This window comes from Mustela lutreola, chromosome 1, assembly GCF_030435805.1.
Source record: "Mustela lutreola isolate mMusLut2 chromosome 1, mMusLut2.pri, whole genome shotgun sequence".
NCBI classification, from domain to species: Eukaryota; Metazoa; Chordata; class Mammalia; order Carnivora; family Mustelidae; genus Mustela; species Mustela lutreola.
In genome coordinates this window covers 193,771,307-193,799,076 of record NC_081290.1, presented here as the reverse complement: position 1 = coordinate 193,799,076, position 27,770 = coordinate 193,771,307, and the positions used below count along the sequence as shown (strand labels likewise).

Genomic DNA, 27,770 nt, shown 5'->3' with positions numbered 1-27,770 from the left:
AAGACTTCATCCTTCAAGGAGAGAGATGCTACCTTCCCAAAGCTGAGAGGGGAAAGGGGCACCAGTAGACCCTGTTACTGTCTAGGCTGGAGTTTGGGCACTTACTGTTGTATTCATTAAGGGAGAACAGAGAAGGGAGCTAACTTTCGCTGGGCCCTCATGTGCCCTGTGCTAAGTGCTTTCTCATATAGCCTCATGTGATCTTCTGAACAGCCACTAGAGAAACCTTACAGATGAAATAAGGAAGGTTGAGAGAGATTAGAAGACACTTGCCCAAGCTGGACACTGTAAGGAGAGTAGCGAGAATTCGAAATCAGCCTGTCTTTGGGCCCCCGGCTAGCTCAGTCTGTAGAGTGTCGAGTCTTGATCCCAGGGTTACAAGTTTGAGCCCCATGTTGGGTGTCGAGATGACTTAAAAATAAAATCTTAAAAAAAAAAAAATCGGCCTGTCTTCCTGCAAAGTCTGAACTGCCTCTCTGAGGTGTGACTTCAGCAGGAATTGAAATTAGGATTCGGGGGAACCTGGGAACACCTCTCCCTCACTCTCGGGGCCCCGGGGGGGAGAAAGGCTGCTTTCTCTACATTAGTGGGAGCTCCTTATTCCTTAGTCTCCACGAGCTCTCGGGGCTCCCCAGGCACAGCCTCAGGCCTGACCCTGAAAGCCAGCTGGGGCCTCACACTGTCCCACCATAAAAAGCCACAGCACCCTGAACAGCCAGGTCCAGAAGTATCCTTGTGAGACAGGAAAGAGCTTAGAAAGATAACCTTGTTTTAGTAGAAAAAGGAAATGAGACAGAAGTTGGCTCCTTACTCCGGGGAATGGAATCCTACGAACTCAACTGATTTTGTTGGAACATTTACCACACTTGTGGGAGGCGCTCTCTTCGTTCTCTCATTTCTCCCTCAGAACAGTGTTAGGAAAAGGGGAAAGGAAGGGGCTTGCTGAAGTCAGGTGACCTACTCAAAGCCACTAAGAACCAAAACTTTCTGCCTCCTAGCCCAGCACACAGCAATTACGCCACAGCTGCCTTCTTCTAAACGCTGTCCCGAGCCTGTATCTTCATCCGAGACAACTGGGCACAAGTGGATGCTGGAGCTTGAAGGGACAGAAAGATGTGTGGTCCCTGGTCCCCGGTCGTCCTGTGAGATGAGGCAGCAGCACAGATCTCCCTCTTCCTCACGGTGCCCCCCTCCCCTCTGCTTACAGGACTTCCTCTGGGAGGTCTTCCTTGACATCATCTACACTAGGGACAGAATCCTGCTATCAGCGCCATGAACTTGCCCATTCCCTGTACTTCCCACTGCACTGCCTGACTGATTCTTTGTTCTCCAACTTCCTTAACTCACCATAAACATCTGGAGGGCGAGGCCATCTTTGCCTGTGCTTGGCACATAGTAGGTACCTAACAAAGATTTACTGAAAATTTTTTTTAAGTTTTTATTTCTTTATTTGAGAGAGAGAGAGAGAGAGGAATGAGCATGAGCAGGGGAAGGGGCAGAGGCAGAGAGAAGCAGACTCCCCAATTAGCAGGGAGCCCAACCCAGGGGCTCCATCCCAGGACCCAGAGATCACGATTGGAACCAAAGGCAACCACTTAACCGACTGAGCCGCCCAGGTGGCCTCCTGAATTCTTGATTAAGAGAAAAAATAGAAAAAACAAATGGATGAGTGGATAGGTAGATAGAGAAACGATGGTCTCCCAGCTCCTTAAAGTCACCAGGTCTCAAATGTATCTTTCCCTTCCTGACAAGTTAACTTAGTTAACTTACCTAGTTTGTTAGTAGTGCCATCAAAAGATAGTGAAGGGAGTGCCTGGGTGGCTCAGAGAGTTCAGTGTCTGCCTTGGGCTCAGGTCATGATCTCAGGGTCCTGGAATGGAGCCTCACAGCTATCTCCCTGCTCAGCAGGGAGTCTGCTTCTCTGCAGCTCCCCCTGCTTGTGCTCTCTCTCTCTCAAATAAATAATAAATAAAAATCTTTAAAAGCAAAAGATAGTGAGGCATAAGGGCTTTCAATCTCTGACTCCGACACTTACTAACCATGGAACAATAAGCAATTGATTTACTCTCCCTAAACCTCAGTTTCCTCATTGTACTGTGGTATCATGAGGCTTATTGATGATGTTTCTAAGCCCTGGAATATACTAGGAGGTCAATGAACAAGTATTATTAATTTAGCATATATAGAAATATATGACATCACTTATAGTTATCTTTGGTGCGTCTTTTGTCTTCCACCTCCTCTCCTACCCGCAATGACCCGCAATGACCCGCAATGACCGTCAGCTATGAACTCTGCAATTTTTTTCCAGATATCTCCCATGTTCGTTTCACCGCCCTCACATCTTCTCCCCATGTGGTGCAACAGGTTCCAACCAGTTCCTCTGCTTCACGTTTTTTGTTTAATGTTTCCTGCACCCTGTGGTTGTTCTAAAAGTCCTATAAAAAGAGGTGTAGGGTGGCGATCTTGGCTCCCTATAGAGTGGGGGAGCTGGAGAAGGCACTTGCCTTAAAGCTGCATGTGCATATTATTTTAGAAAACATTGAGGGGCACCTGGGTGGCTCAGTCAGTTAAGCACCTGTCCTCAGCACAAGTCAGGATCCCAGGGTCCTGGGATGGAGCCCCGCTTCGGGCTCCCTGCTCAGCAGGGAGTCTGCTTTTTCCTCCTCACCCCCTCCTTGCTTGCTCGAGTGCGCTCTCTTTCTCTCTCAAATAAATAAATAAAATCTAAAAAAAAAAAAAAGGAAAATATTGAGAGAATGTTAACTGTCATCATTAAAGCATGGGGGGAGGGAGTCTGATGGATATGAAAAGGGGTGCTAAAACTCTCCATCCTCGGATGGATATGAAAGGGGTGCTAAAACCGTCCATTCTTGGCCAAACATTGGGGTCATCTCTGGGCAAAAGCTGCCAAGTTATATCTCCTAAAATATGGTTCTCATCAAAGTCTCCTCTGCTAAAATTTTTTTCTAGGACTCTGGAGAAGCTGCAGAATAGTTTCCAGAGTCTTCTATCTCACATTCAGGACTCCACTGTTTTTGCCTCAGGCTAACTGTCCCAGGGCATTTTTCCCCAACACCAATTTTTCATTTCATTCAATGCCCCCTGAATACACCAAACTATCCCTACTTCTACGTCATTGTCCAGAAATGCCCACCAGGTCCTCTCACCTAATGAGATTCTATTCAGCCCCCGAGGCTGGACTGAAGCCTCGTCTCTCAAGGAAACGTCACAACCACCCAGCCTACAGTGCTCCCTCCTTCCTGAGAATTCACAGTGTTTCTTACTGTCAGGGTAATTTACTCAGGCACTTAACTACATAACTTTCTTGTATTGTTGTTGAAACATTTCGCATGTTGACGTTTTCTCTCCCACTGGACAGAGAGGTCCATTTAGGGTAAGGATTGCCGCATACCTCTTTGGATTCCCATGGCACCCAGCCCGGTCAGTGTGGGACATAGTGTAGGTAGGCAACGAGCTGCTGAGTTATGAGCCCTCCCGAGGCACTCTCCTCTTTGGGCCCACAGATGCAGGATAATAGAAAAGAGGCTTCAGAGAGAGGGACAGTCATCTTCAGGGATGCAAAGACCCTTTCCAAGGAACGCAGGCCAACTATCTACTGGTTCTAAGACTCTGGACCCAGGAAAACCAAGGGTGTATGACCTAATCTCAGCCTAGTCAACTCACTTCCTATGCTGATGACTAATGACTTGGAGTGAAGTCTTGTTACCTTCTGCTTGAGCAATTTGGTTTAAACACACGCCTGCTTACACCCACAGACATCTGCCCTCCTGTGCACACCAGCCCTCCAGCAATGAAGGGTGTCACGCAGTTCGGGAGAAAGGCCACAGTGCTTGGGAGATTAAAGATGGGGCTTTAAAACTTTTGCAAAACACCTCCTTTAGAAAGAAATAAAAAGGAGGTGCCTGGGCTAAGAACTCTTTGTACTCTTTTTGTAACTTTTCTGTGAGTCTGAAATTACTCAAAGTACTTAATAAAATTTTAGAGCAGAAATAAGAAAAAGTCACCTTCTCTATACATTTTCCCTCCCACCTTCCTTAGCCTTGAAGAAGAATAAACATTTTTTCAACACATTCACATACGAATTATAGTTGTGAATATTTCGATGTCTGTTATTACAGAAGTATAAAATGGAAAATGAAAATACTCAGAGCTTTAAAATCTTTTATAGTATAAAATAATATTTTAGAATATTAAATTAGAATGTTAATAGAAGAGAGGGTTTTTTTAAATTTTACTTATTTATTTGAGGGGGGGCAAGAGAGAAAGCACTAGCTGGTTGAGGGAGAGGGAGAAGCAGACTCCCCACAGAGCAGGGAGCCAGACTAGGGGCTCTATCCCAGGACCCTGGGATCATGACCTGACCTGAAAGCAGATGCTTAACCTACTGAGCCTCAGGGGTGCCTTTCAAGGAGGGGGGGTTTACTATTTTGTGACCCGTGACAAGATACTAATTTCTTTAGATTATGGTTTCCTCATCTTTAAAATGGAATTAAAAATGCCTATACCTTAGCATTATTATAAGAGCAAAGATAAATGTTAAATAATTAATATAATTCCTAGTCTGTAGTTGGTGCCCCAACAAATTAGTTCCAAATTTCAAAAACATGTCAATAACCAAGCTCCATTCACTTTGTGTGTTCACCACCTAAAAACAAAACAAAACAAAACAAATCAACCACCTGGTTAAGAGTAGATACATAATGAATATGTATTAAAGAAGGGAGAATGGAATGAATAAATGTTAGAATTCTAAAACAACTTACAGCTGATCCCAAAGCTCCTACAAAAGCCCCTGCTTTTGCCATCCCTTCTGAGTGACCTTGTGAGTGTCCCATACCTCTGTTTTCCCCATCTATGAAATGGGTTGGTTTTCATTAAAACCAGAAAGACTAGAGAGGGCCATACAGCTCCTGGGATCTAACACCCTTAGAAAGAGGACCGGAAAAATTGGGGCAAATCTGTGATCCGGCAGCTGACCAGGCTTGTAGGGTTCCTCTCTCCTATAGCATCCCCACTTCTCAGAGCACTGGTCCCATCTGCCAACTGGTTATAGACGCAGGTGAGGCTGAAGGCGAGCCGTTCCTCCCGCCTCAGTGTGGCTGAAGGAAAAGCCACAGCGCCAGGGACATCCAGAGTCTGGGAACCAGAGAGCGCAGGCGACCAGCTTTTCTCAGATATGTGTGCCCCGCAGGAGCCCTGGGCAGTGGAGCCCTGCGCACGGTCACTACTGCTCAAGGGCTGACCCGAGAGTCCCAACCCAGAGTGCACGGAGCCCCCCTTGCCTTGGCCTTAAGTCCCTGGAGGGCCTAGAGGCCAGGTCCCTGGAGCCCCAGAGCGCGGCCCTTCCATGCAGAGGGAATTCCACGCCTTCTGCCTTTTCTCTCTGAAAGGGAGTGATGCATGTTTTGGCCAGCACCTCGCGCAGCGCAGCTCGCTCCAGTGCTTCCTAGCGGACGGGTTCCCCTGAGTTCCGGGCCCCCACTCCCGGGCGGGGGGGGGGGGGGGGCGATGGTGGGGAAGGCTAGCTTAGCTCTGCCCGGGTCTGGATCCGAGGATGGGCTGCCGTAACTCCTGACAGCAGAAGGAGAAAGAGCGGGTGCGAAAGGCCAAGCGAAGGCCCGGCCCATGGTGGCCGGGATGCCAAAACGGGCAGGGAAGCCAGAAGAGCAACAAGCGCACGGCTGCTAGGCTGTCTCCGCTGTCCCTTCCACGCCTCATCGTCCTTCTGGTCAGCCTGTGGTTTCCTGTGACAAAACCAGACAGGGAGCGCAGAGGAGAGGAGAGAAGGAGCGAGGGAAGAAGGGAGAGGAGGGACGAGGTGAGAGAGGGGAGCCCAGAGAGTGTAAATGGGAGAGAAACGGGGAGAGAGAAGAGGGGGGCAGGAAGGAGGGCAGATCCCTGAGAGAAGGCGGAGGGGGGGGGGTAGGAAAAGGAGATGCAGGAGAGAAGTGGAGAGACGGACCAAGTGGGAACCGAGACGGAGAAGCCCGGCAAGGCCTCGGCCCTCCGCCCGTGGCCGCGGTGCCGCGGCTCCTCCGCTCTAGCCGGTGCGGCCCGGCCCCCCTGCCCTCCCGGCCCGCGGGCCCCGAGCTGCGAGGGCGGTCGCGGGCGCGGGCGGGGGCGCGGGGGGAGGGCGAGGGAGGGGCTGCGGGTGGGAGGCGACCATGTGGTTCCAGCTCACTCTCTTTTCCCCCCTCTCTCTTTCTTCACTTCTTTTTCTTTCCAAACAGGGAAAAGTGTTCCGCGAAGCGGTAGCGTCTTTCCGCCTGGCCCTTCCCTTCGCGACCCTGGTCCCCGCTCCCGTCCAGGCGAGCGCTGGAAGCCCCTCTGCGCCGGGGGGGTTGCGGGGACCGGGCGCGGGGACGGGGCGCGGGGCGGGCTCCCGCGCCGGCACATGGCCGCAGCCGCCCCGCGCGCACCCCGAGGCGCCGCGCCCAGCTCGTCCAAGGTCCGTCGGCTGCGCCCGGCCGCCCCGGAGCCCTGCAGCGCCTGAGCGGGGAAGCGCCCGCGCCCGGGCATCGGGATGAGCCTCCTCTGCGTCCTCCTCTGGCTAGGTGAGTGCTCGGCAGCGCGGGAGACCCGCGGGGCGGCCCCCGCGCACGCCAGCCCCGGGCTCCGAACGCCGGTCCCCGCAGCCCCCGGGGAGAGCGCTCGGCTCGGTGCCCGCTCGGCGCTCCGGAGGCGCACATCTGGCAGCCCAGGCCCGCCCAGTCGGCCATCGAAAATGCCTCACACATCTGGGCCCGGGAGCGGGCTGGGGCCGGGGGTGTTTCCTGGTGGAGTTTGGCCGTGAACCGTCCGATGTGGAGGGTTGGGGGGTGGGGGGCGGGCGGGCGGCTGGTGTTTAGTTTCGGGAGTCTTGCGTGGGGGGGGGGCGGGAGAATTGGGGGAGGGAGGAAGGTTTCTTCAGGAATTTTTGTGCCAGGTTCCTGAGGGTGGGGGGAGTTTTTTGTTTCAAACAGGCGCCTCGAGGGCTCAGATTAGAAACAGATGTGTTAGCGGGGAGGCGCGAGGGAATGGAGGAAGAGACGGAGGAGACGGAAAGGTGGAGGGGGAAAGGCCAGAGCGCAGGCAGGACCGGGAGCAGGGAACACCACCCAGGGAGGGCAAGAGGAGGGAGAAGCCGAAGGGGTTGGGAGCTCGGGAGAAAAGAGGAAAACGGGGGATATGAAGCAGAAGCGCAAGACTGAGGGAGATTGAGCAGCGGAGTGTCAGGAAGACAGAAGGAAAATGGGGTGGAATGGAAGGACAGAGAGCAGCAGGCTCCGGGCAAAGAGAAGAGCTCTCGGGATGTCCAGCTGGGTGTCACCCAGGGGGGACTCCTGAAAGCCCAGAGGCCCTGGGGGCACATTCTCACTTGGGCTGGAAGCAGGCAGGTTTGCGGGACCGGGCAGGACAGTAGCATCAAGGATGTGTGTGGACAAGGATGTGTGTGGACAAGAGCAGGCAGGAAGACCGGTAGCGTCTGAGGGGGCAGGGGCAGAGAAGGCAGGCAGGAGAGTGGAAGAGAAGCCATGATATGCACCAGGGATATGTGGGGAGCTCCCTGGGGACAGGATGAAAAGTTAGCCAGGGTTCAGAAGACCAAAGAGCCAGTTGGGTGTTGTAGGGTGAACAGGATGCAGGACATCAGACCTCCTGAGAACTAGTCCTGGTTTTGAGCTGACCAGCTGGGTGATCTTGGACAACTCACTACCGGAGGCTTTGGTTTCCTTAGCTCCAAAGCAAGCAAATTAAACGGTTCCTAAATCCCTTGTCGCTCTGACAGCCTGAAACACCAGGGGGTGTGGCTGGGCCTGATGTCTAGAAAACCCCCACACCAAAGTGAAGAAGCCGCCCTGGTGTGGATTTCTAGAGCGTGCTCGCTTTCTCTCTCATTTTTAAAAAAAGATTTTATTTATTTATTTGACAGACAGAGATCACAAGTAGGCAGAGAGGCAGGCAGAGAGAGGGAGGGGGAAGCAGGCTCCCCACTGAGCAGAGTCCGATGTGATGCGGGGTCTCCATCCCAGGACCCTGAGATCATGACCTGAGCGGAAGGCAGAGGCTTTAACCCACTGAGCCACCCGGTGCCCCTCTCTCTCTCCTTTTTGTTTTTACACCTATAACCTGCCACAAGCATGTCCTTCTAGGCCAGCCTCAGGTCGGTAATCACCGAGGTAGAGAAGTAAAAAAGGTGCATTAGCCTATATGGTTGGCTCAGGTGAGGCAGGTGAGAGGTCAGTACCTTCCAGCTCCTTCAGATACCGGCCAAGTATTGGCAATCCTTCTCCTGTGCACAACTGGCACAGTTGGATGGTACCATTGTCACCCTTACCAGCCTCTGGCCCTAAGCTGTGGATCACCAGATGTTCACTAGGCTCAAACATCAGATCCCCTTTATTTAAAACAGCTGGAATTCTTTAAGTACTTAGGCTGAGCCCTTGATATGAACTGTCTTGTTAACTCATTTACCCTCACGCCAATCCTATGGGCTACACGCTGTTATTTTCTCTGTTTTACAGCTGAAGAAATCAAGGTGTAAAGAGGTCAGATAACTTGCTTGAGGCTAGCTCGTAATTAACAGAGATGGGATTTGAATGTAGGTTGTTTGCCTTGAGAGAGTGCTCGCTAAACCGCCCTGTCTATACAGCCTTCTGTCACTAGAGAAGGGCTTACCAAAGTTGTTCTTTGCTGTGAAATCCGGTTTAGCCCTCTTCCTGAAGGGTGAGATGTCAGGGTGAACCTGACCTCAAGGAGGGGTCTGGGGGAGGAAGGGTGTGCGGAAGGGATGGAAGACTAAGCTAAGTGTGTTCGAACCCCGGCTCTGTACCAGCCCCAACAGGGCACAGTTGATAGTGGAAAGTGAAAAGTGACATTCGTCCTGCACAGTCATTTGCAATCAAGTGACTGGCCTTGATCACAGTCCTCCTCTTAGTTCATGAGAAAGAGGAACTGACAAGACAGGCATCAAAAGATGTTACTGATTCATGGTCCCTTCTTTACCAAGCGCTGATGATGTGTGACCATTCCTTTGGTGAGAAAACAATCTGTTGGGCCGATTGTCTCTTTATCATAGAGGCGGCCTCTCATGATTCCTTTGTGGTTCTGTCCTTATAAAATTAGTGCCAACAGAAGGCCGTGTGAAGGAGAAAAAGTAGACTCCAGACTTCATGTTCTACACAACTGGATGTTTGCCATTCACACCTACTGTTCAGCTTTTGCCACGTCTGTGTTCTTTGTCAGACATACTCAGACTCCTGACATCCCAGTGCAGGTAGAAAGTCAGAGTTGATGAGCTGAAGGGTCCAGACGAGGGACAAGGCAGGAGACCTGATGTGATGCTGGTGATCCAGAGATCCGCCCCTGAGGGGGACCCCTCTATGCCTGAAATTCTTTTGTGGCCAAGAAGCCCCTTAGGGAGTCACTCCGTGGGCTGGATGAACTTTATTTGCTAAGGGCTTTTGAGCCACATATGCCTGCCCTCTAGCAAAGCCAGAAAGAAAACCCTCAGAGTTGCCTGAATCCTAAAATTGTCTACTGGTCCCTTAAAGGAATACCTCCAGGACTGCTTAAGATCACTGCTGGCACGATTTCTGGCCTCTTTTTTTTTTTTTTTTTTTCTAGAGAATACATAGTATTGAAGGGGAGTTGGGAGGGCTAAGAATTCGTAATCCGAGCAAGGGTGGACAGTGGACTTCATGTTTTCTGGACCTGCCACACCTCTCTAATGTGAATGTACAAGTAATGTTCTGAGCTCCATGGAGGAGAGAGAAGGGATACTTCATGGGCTCCCCCAGCTCCAGCCTCTCCTCTGACCATCCCTCCACCGCCCATGCTCAGGTCCTCATTATTCCGCCTTAAATTCTCACTTGGACTCCCATAATGGCTGCCATATTGGTCTCCTGCCTGAGCTCTCTTCTCCAGCCTCCACACTGGTGGAGGCAGCGTGACCTGGTGAGGCAGCTGGTATTAATGCAAACAATTGGGACTTAGGAAACAGGCAAACTTTCTGGGTTCTTGTTCTGACTCTCTTGTCCCTAAAGCAGAGGTAAGGAGATCTTTAATTAAAAAATTCTATAATTCTATGATGTTAGTCCCTTCTTTCAAAAACCTTTGGAAATCTCCATTGCTTATAACACTGAGTACAAACACTTCATTCTCAGGTTAAAGATGTTACACGCGGTGTCAATCACAACTCCTTTCCTCCCACCCCAGGTGGCTCTGCAGGGAATCGGGCTGCTTTCCTGTGCCCTAAACAAGTCCCATGCTTCTTTCTGTTTCTATGCTTTTGTTTATGATAATCCCTCCACCAAAGATGTACTCGTGCTCTCTGCTCCTGCAGATCAAAATTCTGTTCCCCCTCCAGATCTCCTCTCAAAGACCACTTCCTTCATGGACCCATCCACGATTTCCCCCAACCAAGATAGGCTTTCCTTCTTTAGAATCACAGTAGCCTTTCACATGCTTTTTGCGTGATGGTGATCTAAATGCTCATCTCAGGCTCTAGTGAGAGCCTAAGCTCTATGCAGACTGGGTGCTGTCCCATTCAACTATGTTCCCCTTTCGGTACCTTGCAGAGACTCAAAGCTGGGGACCATTTGTTAAGATAATCGGGTTTTTGAAACATCTGGAACACTTAAGTTCAAGAGAGGTGAAAAATAGAGAGGATTATTACTCTGTGGAATGACACAATTGTGTCTTTTTTTTTTTTTTTAAGATTAATTTTTTTATTTGAGAGAGAGCACAAGTGGGAAGGAGAGGGAACCAAAAGCAGACTCTGTGCTGAGCATGGAGCCCGATGCAAGGTTCAATCTCTTGACCCTGAGATGTCAACCTGAGCCCAAACCAAGAACTGGAGGCTTAACTGACTGTGCCACTCAGATGCCCCGTGAGGAGCCCAGTTTCAACTGAACTTGCTTTTGGGTTTTCGTGCCCATTAATGCAAATAGGACCAGTACCATTAAAAAAGTTATGCACAGAACATTACATGGACAGGGGCCAGAAAATGTGTTTGTTACACAAACTTATTTTGTTATTCACAATAAACTTCTTCATTGAAATTTCTACCAGGGTAGGGAAGGAACTTTATTTCCAAGAAAATGAGTTTGAGGAAGGCTTGATTGCACAGTCCATTGGTCTGTAGTTCAGTGACAGGTCTCAGTAGGATTCCATGCCTTGCCTTCATCTTCCCACATTAATGATGATGGTCATAATAATGATACATTCCCAGTAGGCTCATGTCTTGTCTCATCCTATTTTCGTCTTATACTTAGCTGGGCAGTGTACACATGAGTGGAGTGTATTTCATGAATGTACCTAATGGTAATGAACTAGACAGACATTTTTTAAAAGATGGAGTCAAAGATTGTCAGAACTAGGGCAAAGCTAAGAGACTATCTAAAAATCAAAGGTTCTTAAAATTTAGAATCGCAGACCCCACTGAGAATCTAATGAAAACCACGAAACCACTTCTCAGAAAAAGACACATATACGTTGAACTTTGTCTAGAACTTCTAGGGATTCATTGATCTCCTGATGCCCTTCCTATGCAAGTAATCCTTCATCTAAATCTACTCCCCTTTTTTCCTATCCCCTTTTTTATGATGAAGAAGGAACCAAAGTTCAGAGGGACTTGGCTTAAGTTAAATAGCTAGCTTCGTAGAAGGGCCACGACTAGAACCCGAATTCCATAATCTGTCCTTTCACACATTCTTGAAGTAGAAAAGGTCTCTCCTTTCTTCTCAGCTCATGTAGTTGAGCTCTAAGATCACAACTGCTCTTCAGATGCACCAGTTAAATGACCTAAACACTGAATAATTGGCAGTGGTTTTTACATTGAGAAATTGTCCGAAAAATAGGGCAGATGTCTTAACATTTCAATTGAGCCATCCAAAGTGGAAATTTTGGAAACGTCTACTGTGCCTTGTAGAACGTTTGGTATATTCAAGAAGAGGGGATTATGCTCAAAGTTTCAAAGAGGGGTGTGTGTGTGTGTGCGCGTGTGCGTAAGGGATAGAATGGTAAACTAGTAGCTCTAGCGCCTTCATAACTTTGCTAGGTTATTCTGGGAAAGTCGTACCCCTCTGAGCCTCAATTTCCTTCTCTGCAAAATGAGATTATTAGACTAAGGTTATCTCTATGTTTCCTGATACCACTAATATTTTCTGATTTTTTTTTTTAATGCCAGCTGATGGAGATGTGGTTGTGTTTAGGAACACATGGGTATGGCCATGACTATCCGATTTTTTTTTCAGGCACTGTCCACTCATGGCAACTGGTTGCATATGATTATAAATTTAGAAGGGTCAGCCCCCTAATGTGAAGAGAGCAGTAGTAGAAGTATTGTTTGCAGCACTGTTAGCCAGGGAGCATCCATTGTTGAAGGTCAGGGTAGGATGATCAGATACCTATGCCCTGAAAGGACAACAACTGAAATATTCACCCAGAGGACATTATCCTAAGCAGTTACCTACATAACAGGCCCAAACATCGACGCCTGGTTAGATCTCTGTATAAGGGGCCCAATGTGTGAAACTGTTTGTAAGCAAAATTCACCATTTGCTTTTCATTTCCCAGGAGGGACACAGTTCTGAAATCAAGACTTCTGTGTTACCAAGAAGCAGAGTCTTCGTTTATAGGGGGCCAAATGATAAATCCCACAGTGGAAAACTCAGTGAGAACATTTATCCCCTACCCCTTTCCCTTTACCCCATTCAAATGGTTAATCCGATTTGTTTGGGTTAATGACTATTGTTTGCGATTTAGAATTCCTTCATCTATCTTAGAGGGATTACTAGCTCTTCTGGTTAATCAGAAGACTCTTATAGTACTCAAAGTTATTGTGGAGACCTTCCCTTCTGTGGGGTCAGATTCATGAGCTGTTCTTCTTAGCACACAGTCCTGAGATCATGGGTGGTGAAGGTGTCCTATATGTTGCTTTTCTAGTTAAATTCCTTTTTCCACCAGTTTTCACTTCTTTGCCTCCCACCTCTCCCCCCAACAAAAAAGAATGCAGACTATATATATATTTTTTTAAAAATCTAGTTATCTGAACTTCCTAACTGTCTGGATTCTGGAAAAATACAAGTTTATTTCCTTTGGCACCATATAGACCAAAGTGGGAAGGAATGCTGATATCAAACAACCTTTATTTTGCTAGTGACAGGCAGCTGGATCGCTGTGTGACTAGCATCAGCCAGAGTCTGGTGGCGATAAGATTGAAGGCTGCTTCGTTTCAGTAGAAAGCCATTTCCTTCCTGGGAAGAGCGGAAGGGGCAACAGCCATCTTTGGAATGGTTCCCCAGTCAGTGGGGAATATGGCGGGCTTTTCTGCAGTGAGACAGCAAGGGGGGAGTTCAGGTCAGAAAGGTGACAAGGGAGGAGAAAGGAGAGGAGAAGGAGGAAGAGAAAGACATAGAAGTAGAAAAGGCAGAAAAAAAGCTAAGCTAAGCTGCTGGGTTCTTGGTGTTCCCAGAGGAGCTTCTCTGAGCTCATGCGTCTTCACGGATGGTGGCACTGCTCCTCAGTCTCCCTTATCCGTGTGCACAATTTCTACTTCATCCACAAACTCTCACAGAAGAGCTGTAGAAGGGGAGCGCCTTGTCTGGTTCAGGCCCCGTCCTAGGCTCCGAAACCCCGTTAACGCGAAGGGCACGGTTTCCACCATCTGAGAACCCAGGCCTCTGGGGGCAACGTAGGCCTGAACAGGGAATTACAGATATATGAAAGTGCTACTAGCTTCGAGGAAAGTACCAAGATTTCTAGGCGTCCCAAGGAGGAAGGAACTTAATTATGAGCTGTCTTGTGGAAATAGGGTATTTCTTCTCTGTAGGTCTCCAGGGACCGGGCCTGATGTTTCTCTGTCCCTCACAGCACTTTCACGTCTTGAGGTTAGTGCTAAAGAAACAGCGGGTGGGTTGATAGATCACCCCACCTCATCATCAGAAAGGATATTTAAGCAGTGTGTGTCCTTGGCCTTCAGCCAGGTGCTTCCTAGAGGGATTGAACCTCCCAATGTCCTTGCCTTTTGAGAATTATGGTCTCATTCTTCATCACAACCTGCCAGCTATGCAGCTACCTCGACTCCCACATCCCTCAGGGGATGTTAAGAAAAGAAAAAGAGAAAGAAATATATCGATGAATTTGGATCTCTTAATTAAGAATGGTAGTCTGCTCATTCAGGGTTGGAACTGGTGTTTGTTTGCATGGAAAGCAAATGAGATCAAGCCAAGAAGGACTTTTCTGTTCCAGAAGGAATCCGTTGTATCTATCAGAGACTCAGCCCCTGCCATAGTCTTCCTTTTCTTGGTGGCAGGGCGGGGAAATCAAATCTCAGAGGGGGAAATTGCTTTGTGACTTCATTGTTTAAATTTAGGCTTGGGTCTGTCGGGATGGTTCAGACTTGGAGCAATGAGCCTCTATAACCCAGGCTCTGTCACTTCTCATTACTTCCAGTGACAGTTCTATTATTTCCAATCACTCTTCAAGGGAAGAACGGGGGAGGCAGAGAAGGCTTCCATGTAGACCAACAGGGTAGCAACTTCTCGAAGAGCCGGGCCCTGGGGTCCTCGGAACCCCCACTTCGGGATTGCGTGACCTTCACCTTCTGGCCCCTACTTGTCTCCCCAGTCCCTGCCTCTAATAACGACGTCTTGGGTTTGTCGTGACAGTTAAGTGAGATGACACACGTAAGGAATCTCAGCGCCCTGCTTCGTCCAGAGTGAATAAACGGCTGTGGTCATGACCGTGAGTGTCCTTGCTGGGAGAGGGTCAGCCTATGGGGGTGGGGACGACGTGGGCATATTCTGCCTGGAGTCAGCGAATGCCGGGTCAGCCAGGCCAGCCTTTCGAGCTTCAGCCACGGCTGCTCCTCCAGCCCGCAGACAAGTTCCTAGATGTCCTTTGGGGAAACGCCGCCAAGCTCTGGGACCCCAGCTGACTGCCTGCAGCTGCTCTGGGAGAGGACTGTTTTGTGTCACTTAGCCCTGGGCAAGAGGTACCCTTCCACACCCCACGGGGCAGGGTGTCTGTGGGCTGCTGCTGGGATGGCATCTCGCCGTGAGCCCTTCTGCCAGGCTCTGCCCTTGCTGTTGCACACTCCCCGTTGGCTGTGCCTACTCCGGCTGCCCCGGCTGGGCCGACGCCGTGGGCCTCATTTCTCCTTTTGGCGTCAGATCATGTTTTACTGAGCATCTGCTATGTCCTCGGCATTGCACGAGGGATTTTCATACAAGTGATTTCTTGTATCCTCACCACAGCCTGCGAGGCAGGAATTATCCCCATTTTACAGGTCAGAAAGGTGAGACGTAAGAGGTTAGGTGTTCTGTTGTACGTTCCCTCTGCCTCCTGCTTCAGCACTGGTCTGGGGAAGACGGGGGTGAAGAGACAGACCGGTAGCATCCGTGTCGCAACACACAGACGGGAGGTCGCCTGGGGACCAAGGTGTACCCACTCTTTGAGGATGTGGCCTGAGAAGGAGGCGTAAGTCCCTGCATTCAACCCCTTTCAGGCAGTCATTTGTCCCGACCAAAATTAGACCGCAGTGCTCCCAACACCCACAGTCAAGACGTGTTGAGTTATATTTCCTTTTTAAATTTGGGAGGACAGGAAAACCTCAAGGTGAGAAGGAAAATGTCTGTTTTTTCCACTGACCTGAACAGCAGAGACTGTGACATCCCTCTTCATTAAACAGGGCGAAGCCGAGTGTCCCAGATTTCTGCAGACCTAGAATTCCCACTCAGAATGATCCCTGGGCCAGGCAGGTAGAGTCTGGGTTTCCAGCGGAGGCCTGCTCTCCATCTGCTTCCCTCTGATGGAGTTCCATCCCCGGGGCTCCTCCAGCCAATGGCCAAGTGCAGCCGGCTCCCCCCTTCCCCTCTCTGCCCTGCAAAGGAGGAGAGGCGGAAACGGGGCCACCTCTCCACAGCCATCCTCTCTGCTCCACTGCCTCTCACTCCCTGTTCCCGGAGACCCGCAGCTTGCCAAGCCCCGAGGAATCCAGCGACAGCCCCTCACATGCCCGCCACCTTAGCCTGACCTTCCCCTCGCTCTTGCCCTCTCTCTTTGGGCCCAGTATGTCCTGCTCTCGGATCTGGCACTTAAGGACAGAGAGACATGGAGAGAGAGACATGCAGACAGAGACAGAGACACCTATAGAGAGATGAGACTGAGGGAGAGACAGATACAGAGACACACACACACTGAGACGGAGAGACGCTGAGAGAAGAACAGAAGGAAAGAGAAACAGAGATACAGAGAGAAAGGTAGAGACAAAAAGAAGACAGAGAACAGATAGAAGACAGAAGAGAGAAACACACAGAGAGAGGGCAAGACAGAGACAAACAGGAAGATACAGAGAAGAAGACAGCACAAGTGTGAACTTTGTAAAGCTTATCTTTGGTGTGCACCTCTTTTCCTTTCTGTCCCCCATCCCCCATCTCCCATTTCACACCGACACCCTCTGCCAAGAAGCCCTCCTAAAAGGTTCTGCTCTCGAAGGATCTAAGCTGTTGTGGGCCGCGCCCGGGGCTCATCAGCACCTCCATGCTGTCGGCCACAAATTTCCCTTTGCCCGGCTGCCTCTTCACCCTTCCCCCACCCCGATCGGCGCCCACCTCGCCTTCAAGACCACAGGCTCCACCGTTGTCTGCCCTGCAAAGGCTCCCCTGACTGTCCCAGGCCGGGAGCTCGGCTCACCTGTCTGCACTCCCATGGCAGCCCCGTACTCCCACTGCAGTAGCTGCGCACGTCGTGTGGGCGTCTGGGGTTCTCCGTCGATGCTGTGGGATTGCGAGCGGGGACAGGAGTGTACTGTCTGCAATTCCAAGCCCAGTGGCTGACACTCAGCCGATACTGGCAAAGTGGATGAATGAGTGAGCAAACTTAAGGATGAGAAAGTTAATGAATGTAAAATATAAGCTTATAAAAAATAAAAGTGACCTCTTCCTAGGGTTTCTTTAATGAGGATTCTTTTTCATCAAAAAGACCCCAGCAAGGAAAGGGTCATCTGAGGCATGGAATAGAAGATGGTGGGCAATTTGCAGGGCGAGTGGCCTGCCCAGCATACCTCCCACCTCTGGCGGGGCGACCACACTTAGCTGCTCCCTGAAGGGACCTACACCCTCTCCTTGTAAGGAGAGGTCAGGTGGTCCCAGCTCTGTGGTGAGCAGGTCTGTGAGTGGGAGGTGGTGAGACAGCTGGTGGGGGGGCCTGAGGTCATTCAGGCCTTTTACACTTTGGTGATTTATTTTCCATGTACTGTAATAATTTGGAGAACATGTAGCTTTTCCTTCCAGCATCCTCTGAACTTTTAGCTTCATTAGCGGGGAAGGCCAACCCAGCCATGCTGACCGACTCATTCCCTGGCCCTTTGCAGGCCCTCTGGGGGTGAAAGGCTCCTTCCCACGAACATAGAGTTAAAAGTCTTTGTCTTTCCTTTCTCCTCTGTCTTGGCGGATCGCTACCTAGGGCTCTGTCACTGAGGCAGGAAACACAGAAGCGACACCTGTCAGTAAAGCATTGGTGAGATTTAAAGGTATTTTTCATTTTATTTTATTTTATTTCCAGGCTTAGTGCTTATGAGTATGTTAGATATATGACAGCATCATGAGGCAGGTATTGTCAGCCTCTCTTTTATAGAAAAGGATCAGAGCAGGGCACCTGGGTGGCTCAGTTGGTTAAGGGTCTGCCTTCAGCTCAGGTCATAATCCGGGGCTCCTGGGATCGAGTCTTTCCTTGGGCTCCCTGCTCAGTGGGGAGCCTGCTTCTCCCTCTGCCTGCTGCTCCCCTTGCTGTGCTCTCTCTCTGATGAATAAGTAAAATCTTAAAAAAAAAAAAAAAAGGATCAGAGATGAGGAAATTTTCCCCAGTTAGTAGCAGAACCAGAACAAGAAGCCAGTTCTCCTGGCCCCCAATTCATTGCTCATCCCACTCCTCTGCAGGACCAGGAGCTCCCTCGTGAGTGGCCGCAGCATCCCACGGCACTCAGCGGACCCTTCACTGCCCCCATGTGAAGTCCTCTGTGGCCCCATGGCCACCGCCGCTCCCTGAGCGTGTGTGCGTTCCATGAAAGATTGTTGCCAGCTATGGCTGCTCTCTACTCTGGGAAGCCTTGAGATCTAAGAGGTACAGTGACTGACCATCCTGATTTGCCCAGGACTGAGGGGTTTCTCAGCCACAGAACACTGGATTTTCAGTGCGGAAGCCATGATGGTCCCAAGAAGACTGTTCTGCTGGTCAGCCGTCTTGCTACCTAGAGTGTAGCCCTCAGACGAGTGGCTGTGTCCTCCCAGGGAGCTGGCTGAGACAGGCAGAATCTCAGGCCCCACCCCAGGCCCACTGAACCAGACCGTATGACCTATACAGGATCCCCACAGAACGTAAAAACCTCTAAGGAGCTACAGAGCAGGACCCAAGTTGCCTTTGACAGGAATTGAGGAAATGGAAGAGTCCTACCTCAACTATCTGCCCTGGGAAAAGCATGGCCGTAACCTCCCATGATGTGCGTTCACACACACACATGGAAGAAAGGAGTCTGGGGTCCCACATGTGGCACAACTGGGTTGAAAGGTTGGAGTGTGTCTTGACTCCCTCATGTATGGGCATGATGGGATTCATGCTCAAGCTTTTCTTCTTCTTCTTCTTCTTCTTCTTCTTCTTCTTCTTCTTCTTCTTCTTCTTCTTTTAAAGATTTTATTTATTTATTTGACAGAGATCACAAGTAGGCAGAGAGGCAGGCAGAGAGAGAGAGAGAGAGAGAAGGAAGTCGACTCCCCGCTGAGCAGAGAGCCCAATGCAGGGCTCAATCCCAGGACCCTGAGATCATGACCTGAGCCCAGGGCAGAGGCTTAATCCACTGAGCCACCCAGGCGCCCCTGCTTAAGCTCTTCTGTCCATGAGATGATGATGTTCTTATAAAGGCTGTGAAGGTCCCTGGCTTCGCCTTCCCTCGGACTGGGGAGAGGCCGGCACTGTCAGGAGCAGACAGCACACGCACCAGAGTGCACGCCGCACAGACGGCAACAGGCTCTGCTCCTGGGGCTGGGGACTCCGATACGGGAAATAAAACACAGGGTCACAGCCTAGAACAGGTATGGCAAACAGCAGGCTCTTGGAACTTAGTTACTGAGGGAATAAGGAGGCTGCAAAAGCTGTATTTGGAACTTGCATTGTTATTTGCCTGTTGGGTGCCTGGCTCTTCCTCGCCAGAGTGGAGCCCAGCTTTGCCAACAAGAGCCCATTGAGTCTGTGTTCCGGGAGAGGAGTCTGCCCCCTCCCGCTGTGTCCCAACAGCTTCGCTAGACCTTGGCTTTTCTCAAAGTAAACCTCAGTCCGAGCTACAGTTTAAGTCTGTTGCATGATGGTGGTGGCGTGTTATCTTCTGGGATCTTTTGTGCTCTTGAACATGACCATCAACTGATAAAATCCCAGGCACTGAGCAAGGGAGGAAAAGACATTCGTCTTTCTGGGCTGGCAGAGCAACCTCACACTCAAAGAAGCATAACCCACATTTGTCAACTTTCTCTCTATTCCAAGTCACACGCCCAGTAGAGGCTCTGAAATAAGGGCAGCCCCGGACGGAGTGACAGCAAGGCCTGGAGATGAATGCGTGCAGTCGTTCAGTTAGAGCTGTTCCCGACAAAGCTGATTTCTTTCACAATATCAATCCCACCGTGAGGCCAGGAAAGCAAACCATTGCTTCTCTTCTAAGAGGGAGAGATGTCTCTGAGCCGGGGTGGTTGGTTGTGTAACAATTCCTTCTTTGTGTGTTGTTTTCCCTGGGATTTCGAAGGGCTTGGTTGTGGGTGGATTTTAAAGAAGATACAGATTTCCATGATGGAGCAATCCTTGTGTGCTTGGTTCCGTGGGCGGAGATGGATCCGTACGTGACCCAAGACCCGGCTCATCAAGGTCTGTGATGGGGGGCGGCAGACTGACAGAGGACAAGAATGTGTACAATGTGAGGTGAATACACCGCGACTTGAAGGCTTTGCTTCTGGGGTCCTTGGGGAGGGAGTTTTGGGGAGGGGGCCGGAGGGCAACAGGCAGAGCCTGGGCAGAGGAGGATGGAGCGGGGAAGGATGGGGGGGGGGGGGAGAGACCCACATAAAATAAATGTTCTGTCTGACTCTGGAAATAACACACATTCTTAGTTTACAGTCCACTTTGTGGGGCCTTCCTTGGGTGGTGCTGAGAAGTAACCTTGAGCAGCCTGCCCTCTGGGCCTCGGTTCTCACCCTGCAAGGGGGGAGGTTTCTGGGTCCTTCCTGCTCTGCAGATGGAGGTCTCTGTGGCATTCCTATGTGGGAGGCTGAAGCCCCAAGCGATTCCTGGTGTTCTCACCTGCATCCTTCAGCCCTGAAACCCCCAGGCTCCCTGCTGCTGCTCTGGCTGGGCCCCTGCTGCTTTCCCTTGCACTAGAATGGACCCCACACATCTGACCCTGCCCAGGCCTCCGTCCCCAAGCTGCCAAAGTTGCTGCAGGCTCAAGGTCTTTGCATTTGTTCTTCCCTCCCCCAGATATGCACTTTCCCCTGATTTTTGCAAGGCTGGCTCCTTGCCTTCCAGGTTTCAGGGCAAATACTACCTCAGTGAGGCCTTTCCTGAGCCCCACCCACTTTCCCTGTTCTAAACTGAGCTCTGCTGCTCACTCCCACATTACCCTGTTGTATTTTCTCCCTCATGTTCATCACAGTCCAATATACCCTTTTCACCTCCATTCATGCACTTGCCTTTTGTTCATTTCTGCAAAAGTCTGGGCTTTGCCTTTGTTGTTAACTTCTGTATCCTCCGTGCTGAGAGCAGAGCTAGATGCTCAGTACCGGTGTGACAAACAGACATGTGTGCCCTTTCCTGTACAGCATGCCTAGCAATGGAGAAAGTTTATAGATGCCAGAAGTCATTTATCAGCTCCCATTATGTGCAAAGATCATCGTATATGTTAGTGCATTTAATCCTCGCAGCCACTCCACTGACTAGGTACCATCCGATCACATTTTTTTTTTAAGATTTTATTTATTTATTTGACAGAGAGAGATCACAAGTAGGCAGAGAGGCAGACAGAGAGAGAGGAGTAAGCAGGCTCCCTGCCGAGGAGAGACCAGTGTGGAGCTCCACCCCAGGACCCTGGGATCATGACCTGAGCCGAAAGCAGAGGTTTAACCCAATGAGCCACCCAGGGGCCCCCATCAGGATCCCACTTTACAGAGGAGAACATGGGACCCTACAGGGGTTAATTAATCTGCTGGACTAAGGAGCCTTGAAGTTAGGATCTGGCCCCCGGCAGTTTGACTATAATGCTGATGCCATAAATTAAGTATTATTCAAGTCCTCCAAGCCAGTGTTTCTTGGACTTCCAGGTGCTTATGAATCACTTGGGGATCTTGTTAAAATGCAGCTTTGCTTTAGTAGATCTGGTGATGGGGCGGGGGGAGTGGTGGGCTCAGATTCTATTTCCTGGTTTCCAGCCAGCGCTGCTGGTCCATGGAAATACTGCTCAGGAAGGAAGGGAGAGATGGAGGGAGAGAAACGGAGGCTTACAGAGGTTAGGCGGCTCTCCTTAGATCATATGGGTAGTTGATAGCAGAGCTAGGACTCGAGCCCAGTGTCCCCGCTGCTAGCCCCAGGCTCGTCCAGCAGCTCACCAGCCGCAGGGATCTGGAAGCGTGTTCACATCTTCAAAGACTGGTTTTCAGGAATAGAGCCGCCTGAGTTAGAGATCGCAGAGAGCATGCATGACGCTGGCTGCTGCCCCAGTGATCGCGGCCAGCTTAGTTGCTGCTGGCCTTCCCGTGACAGACCGTGACGGCTCTTGCTTTGAGAGACCACAGTGGCTCCCCCAGAATCTCCAAACCGCCTCCTAACACACTCAGCCTTGAGGTGTGAGCTGCAGCACACCCACGACCCCTCACTCTGCCCCACGGGGAAAGAGTGCCCTTCGCGCCCGTTTACTGTATTTCCTCCGGCTGCTACAGGGTTTGCCACAAGAGTCACTTTTAGAAGGAACATCAGCTCCTTTGTGTGGCCTCCCTTCCTCCCTCCTTTCCTCCTGACGCACAGGATTCCATGAAAACCTGTTGAAAACTTTTATATCTGTCTGCTCCAGCTTCCACCCAACAGAAATTCCTTTCTGGAAAATGAGCCACTGTCCTTCACCGGAGCAAACACCACGAAGCTTGGTATGTAGAAATGCTTCCACTCTGAGATCGCACTTAGCAGGGGGAAGGACTTTCTCCTCTGAGCTGGAGGCAGCCTTCCTGGAAACTGCCCCCAACCGAGGCTACAGAGATTAACAACGGCCACAATGGCCTTGAAGTCAGGGGCCCTTCACTTTGTAAAGTGATGCTATAAAAGCGTTCATCTGCGATGGGCACGGTGCTGGACATTTTCCTATACGTGTCACCTCACGCACGACGCACAACCACACCCTGAAGTACGTAGTAGCAACCCCCACTTTATAAATACAGAAACTGTGGGAAAGCCTGGATGACTCAGTGGGTTCAGCGTCTGCCTTCGGCTCAGATCACCATCCCGGAGTCCTGGGATCGAGTCCCGCCTCGGGCTCCTTGCTCAGTGGGGAGGCTGCTTCTCTCCCTCCCTCTGCCTGTCTTTCCCCTTGCTTGTGCTCCCTCTCTCTCTTTCTGTCAAATAAATAAGTAAAATTTAAAAAAAAAACCCAAAAACCCAAAACCAAATACAGAAACTGCAGCTCAGAGGAAGAGGTTTAAGTGACTGTCCCAAGACACACAGCCAATAAGCCGCAGAGGCAGTTTCCTTTCTCCTGCATCACAGCCATACGTCTTCCTCCTACCCCAAAGCCCTGTGTGCAGCGGAAGACGGTCTTTTCATATATGCTTGCCCCTGCTCTGGTCTTCCTGAAACAAACCCTCCAGTCTCCTTGAACTGTTCCCCCTAGTTATCATAATAGCAGGGCTAACCATCATTAATGGAAGTCATGACACATGCCAGGAACCCAATATGTAGACTGAATTAATCTCCATAAGAGCTCTAAGATCTCTCCATTTTATTGATGTACGAGATGATGAAATCGGAGAAGTGATTTGTTCAATGTCACTCAATTACTAAGTGACAGCCAGCTAGGATTGGAGCCTGGGTCTCCTCGGCTGTGAAAATGATGGAGGAAAAAGGCTGGGGTGAAGGGAAGGAATGAGGACAGTGGGAATCCGAGTAGGAAATGACGCGAATTTGGCTGTTCTCCCATCGTAACTATCTGTATTGTACTGGCACGCTTAGCCTCCCCTACAGACTAAGCATTAAACAGCACCCTTCAGGGAAGCCCGATCTGGCCAGAGAGTAGGGTCTGGAGTTACTGAGGGCGTTGTTCTAGGGAGGGTTTTTTTTTTTTTTTTTTTTAAGATTTTATTGATTTTTTTGAGAGGGAAAGAGAGAACAGGGAGGGACAGAGGGAGAGGGAGAGGGAGAATCTCAAGCAGACTCCACGCTGAGTTCAGAGCCTGACACGGGCCTTGATCCCACAACCCTGAGATCATGACCCAAGCCGAAATCAAGAGTCAGACACTCAACCGACTGAGCCACCCAGGCAACCCCTCTGCGGAGGTCACTTGACACGAACTCTAAGTACTTAAAAAACCCCAACCTCAATTATTGAGATACACTGAACGTACAATAAATGGCTCATATTTACAGTCTATAGTTTGTTACATCTTGGCGTATGTATATGCCCATGAAACCATCACCGTAATCAAGATATTTTAAATATATGGCATAAATCCAAAAGGATGGCAGCCCTAGGAATGAATTTTTGAGGTTCTGATCTTCATGGGATGGGGCAGTAGATGAAAGCCATTTCAGACATCCTAGAGCAAGCCTCTGTCTTTGCATTCAGAGCCCTTCCCTGGAAATCACTCCTTTGGGGGTGTTTTACTCCCTTCGATGCAGTGTGTATTGGGGGTGGGTGTTCACGGGGCAAGGACAAGATGAAAACCCATCTGCAATCCCTGGACCCAGCTGGTCCAGACCCTTCAGCCTCTTAGACCTCCATGCCACCTTGTAGTTCTCTGGTTTATCTTTGATCCAGAGCCCATATTTCCAACCCTGTTTGGCTTCTCTAGATTCCCGTGAACCTTCCATTTGGGTTCAAGCAAAAATTCACCATGAAGTTCTTGAGGCTGAAAAATTTATTAAAATGAAACCGGTGGCTCAGGCCTTACATTTCAGGGTTCTCAATTCAGCAGAAATGAGATGACCCACCAGAACCTCCAAGATGAGACCTAGAAGACAGGAGCCGCAGGGTCATGGTCCACCTCCCATCTTCCCTGCCCTTGTCCTTGCCTCCTGAACCATCATCCCCAATTCACACTGCATCAAAGGAGCAAATCCCCCAAAGTTGTGAGGATTTCCAGGGAGGGGTTCTGGAGGCCAAGACAGAGAATGGCTGAAATGGCTTGAATACTATCTGTACCCCAAGATTGTCCTTATTCCCCCCAGTTGAAGTAATCTCTGTCTGCTCTAGACTGCCATGAACTTTCCATTTTGTCAGTAAGCACCTTCTACCCTTTGTTTTTTGTTTTTTTTTAAGATTTTATTTATTTATTTGACAGAGAGAAATCACAAGTAGATGGAGAGGCAGGCAGAGAGAGAGAGAGAGAGAGAGGGAAGCAGGCTCCCTGCCGAGCAGAGAGCCTGATGCGGGACTCGATCCCAGGACCCTGAGATCATGACCTGAGCCGAAGGCAGCGGCTTAACCCACTGAGCCACCCAGGCGCCCCAACACCTTCTACCCTTTGAAATATAGTTGTTCACACACGTCTTCTTTCACTGTAAGATCTCTGAAGGCACAATCCTGGTTTGTGCCATCTTTGTGTCCCCTGCTGTGTCTCACCTATGGTACACAGCCCTACTTCTCAAACAAATGATTCACCTGTCCTAAACTCTGGGCACAGCTGTGTGTATGTTATACTAGATGTCACACGTGAAATAGTACACGAAATTTTGGTGATTCTCACTTGTGCAATATAAATAGGGCCACGGAGGTACGTGCACTGTCTTCTTTACATGCTCTGTTAATTCTAAGCAAAGGTAATGCTTGGCTTGATGGGCTTGGCTTATAGAGAGAAAGTATTCGCTGTCACTGGGGAGGTAATCTCTCAAGGGAGACATAGGTCCTGCCTCCAGTGGTTCCAGCAGGTGCAAATGAGTCAGAGGAACAGGTAGTAGGAGGGAAGGCAGTAGTTTGGAGCAATGGGATATAGGTCTCAGCAGCTGGGGTCCCGTTTGCTCAATCTCAATTCTACAGAGCTGTGGAGCTCATGGGTCACCAGTCTAACTCCTTGTCCAGAGATATCCATCCCTTGTAGACAGATGTGGAAAGGGGTTAAGTGTCCTTCATGCCACTTGAAAAGGAATTCATTGGTAGGTAGGACAAAACGTGATTTGAAAGTATAGACATGCCTAAATCAGTGTTTCTTGGACTTTTAGATTTCAGGGACCAAAATAAATTTGAGCATGACATCGGGGTCCCCTTTTCAAATAGGGCTGACTACAGATATGAAACAAAAATACGAAACATCCTTTTAAAAATTGTTCCTAAAAAGAAATGGCATTTCAACAACAACAACAAGAAAAACAGAAAGACAAAATGACAGCCATACAAGAACGACTCTGTCTACAACTAACGTGTCCCGAGTGCTAACTATATGCTGGGTGCCATTCTAAGTATTTTGCTGTTATTTTCATCTTACACCATACATATTGCATCATTTATATTTTTTCTTCCCTATGAAGCCCTGAACATTTCATCAGGGGCCCATGGTACTTGTTTATACCCTAGATTAAAAAAAAAAAAAAAAATCACCAGAAGAGGGGCTTCCAGCTGGCTCAGTCAGAGCTGTGTACGACTCTTGATCTCAGAGTCGCGGTTCAAGCCCCACATTGGGTACAGAGATTACTTAAATAAATTAATTTTTTTTAAAAAAGGAAAACAGCTGAGAAAACTTCTTGAGACAACTCAACAGTCATAGGAGTCAAAACTGTGAACTTGAAAGTTTGTGCCTGATGCAGAGGCTGGAACAGGGGTCCTTCAGAGCTACTCTTGAAGAAGGATCCAGATGAGAAACACCTTGCTCTGAAGTTTCTTTGCTATGTGGGACCCATTGAGTTCTGGTTCCTTTTGCCACGGAGGCTCACAAGCTTTCAGCCTTTATCAACAAATGCAACGGCCCAAGTAAATCACGGTTCAGCCAAAGCTAAAGTGCTTCCAGCTACATTTGTGGGTCATGAAAGATGGAGGAAATGCTACCACTTTTGCAAGATAGAGCCTCTCCCCTCACCCCCCCCTTTTCCTGCCTGAACTTTCAAAATCTTAATATCCCACTATCATGTTTCACAACGAACACAAACCAGATGGCTTAGGCCAGGGGAAGGAATGCTGGATTGAGTAACAGGGTATGAATTAAATAACCCTGAACAACGATTAAAAAAAGAAGAAGAAAAAGAAAAGAAACCAACCCTAAGTGCTTTCCTAATTTCTAGATTAAAGGAAAGCCTGAAACAGAAGAAGAATATAAACCATGTTAGGATTCCGCCCCTAGACAGAACGGCCTTCTTCAGAAAATGAATAGACCAGCGAGGTCATCCACGGCAGAATCTCCCCAGAGACCGAACACATGTCCACAAGAAGGAAGCAGATGGGAGACTCTGGTATTTATTTTTCCAAAGCTTGATAGATCAGCTCCAGGAGATCTAGTGTCAGGCCTAGAGGAGAAATAGTACATTTCATAGCCCCTTAGTATCCAGGTGGGAGAAGTGCCAGATTCCGGATAGAATGGGATTTAAGTCCGGATGAACTTTGCTTGTGCTGCCCGTTTCTCTGGACCATCTTGTTTCCCTCAATAGGAAAGGAGACCATAGTTGGAACTCCCTATTACACGTGGAAAAAATGTTCAAACTCCTTCCTATTCCCAAAGAGCTGGATTTGGACAGCAGTATGAGGAAGCATTGAAAGTAGGTATAAGAAGAGCTTCCTCTGGAGGTAAGGCCTGGTCTCTCCATCCGGTAGACAGCTTAAGACTCCTAGAGCTTTAGACTCTAGAGCTGGAATTTTAAAAATCAGTGCGGAGTTGGGAGGCCTTTGGAGAACTCCATTTTTCTATCGACTGTGTCACTTATCGGGGCCCAATGAGGACACAACTTCCATCTCACGGAGGAGGAAGGCAGGGCTCTCAGAGACAGAGAAACTTGGCCAAAGTCACAACCCTGTGTATATCTTGTTGCAAAGCCTGTGCTCTTTTCCCTAACCACACCAGCTCTGGAGATGAGCTCGTATACATTAAAATGTTTGTAGCGAGCCAGGCCCTGTGCAGTCATTCCCTTGTGGGTAGTAGGCCCAGACTTCCATCTGGTGTGCACAGAGATGTGCCAGCTCACATCTGCATGTGTCCCTGGATATATTCATGTAAGACTGCTTTACGAACGTAAGCAAGTCTGTGGTCTGACTAGCATAAGAACACTTCAGCAATAACAGGACAGAACCAGGGAGTCTCCCAGAAATCCAGGCTATGCCATGGCTGCAGCCATAGGAAAAGCCGTCCTTTCCAGGGACAGTTGCTTGTGCTCTGACTCACGCCAGCGCCGATCTTTCGAGCATGGGTGACACGTGGCTCGCTTTGGAACAATCCTGCACCTGCCATCCTAGCCCAGAAGTGAGTTCTTTCTAAGAGGTTCCGGCAAACCGTATCTGCTTTTACTGATCAACTCTGGGGAATCCGGGAAAAGGGAGTGTTGGCTTG

At 49.5% G+C, this 27,770-nt stretch overlaps 1 protein-coding gene across 1 annotated transcript in view; it reads left to right on the top strand.

The window, feature by feature from the left end:
* The first annotated feature begins 5,470 nt into the window (after positions 1 to 5,470).
* The window catches only part of CLMP (CXADR like membrane protein), a 100,526-nt gene continuing 78,226 nt past the window's right edge, over positions 5,471 to 27,770 (top strand). The window contains exons 1-2 of the mRNA XM_059183483.1: positions 5,471 to 5,842; positions 6,255 to 6,578. Of these exons, the coding sequence (XP_059039466.1) occupies positions 6,548 to 6,578 (31 nt within the window). The 5' untranslated portion in view covers positions 5,471 to 5,842; positions 6,255 to 6,547. The remainder of the gene's footprint in view (positions 5,843 to 6,254; positions 6,579 to 27,770) is intronic.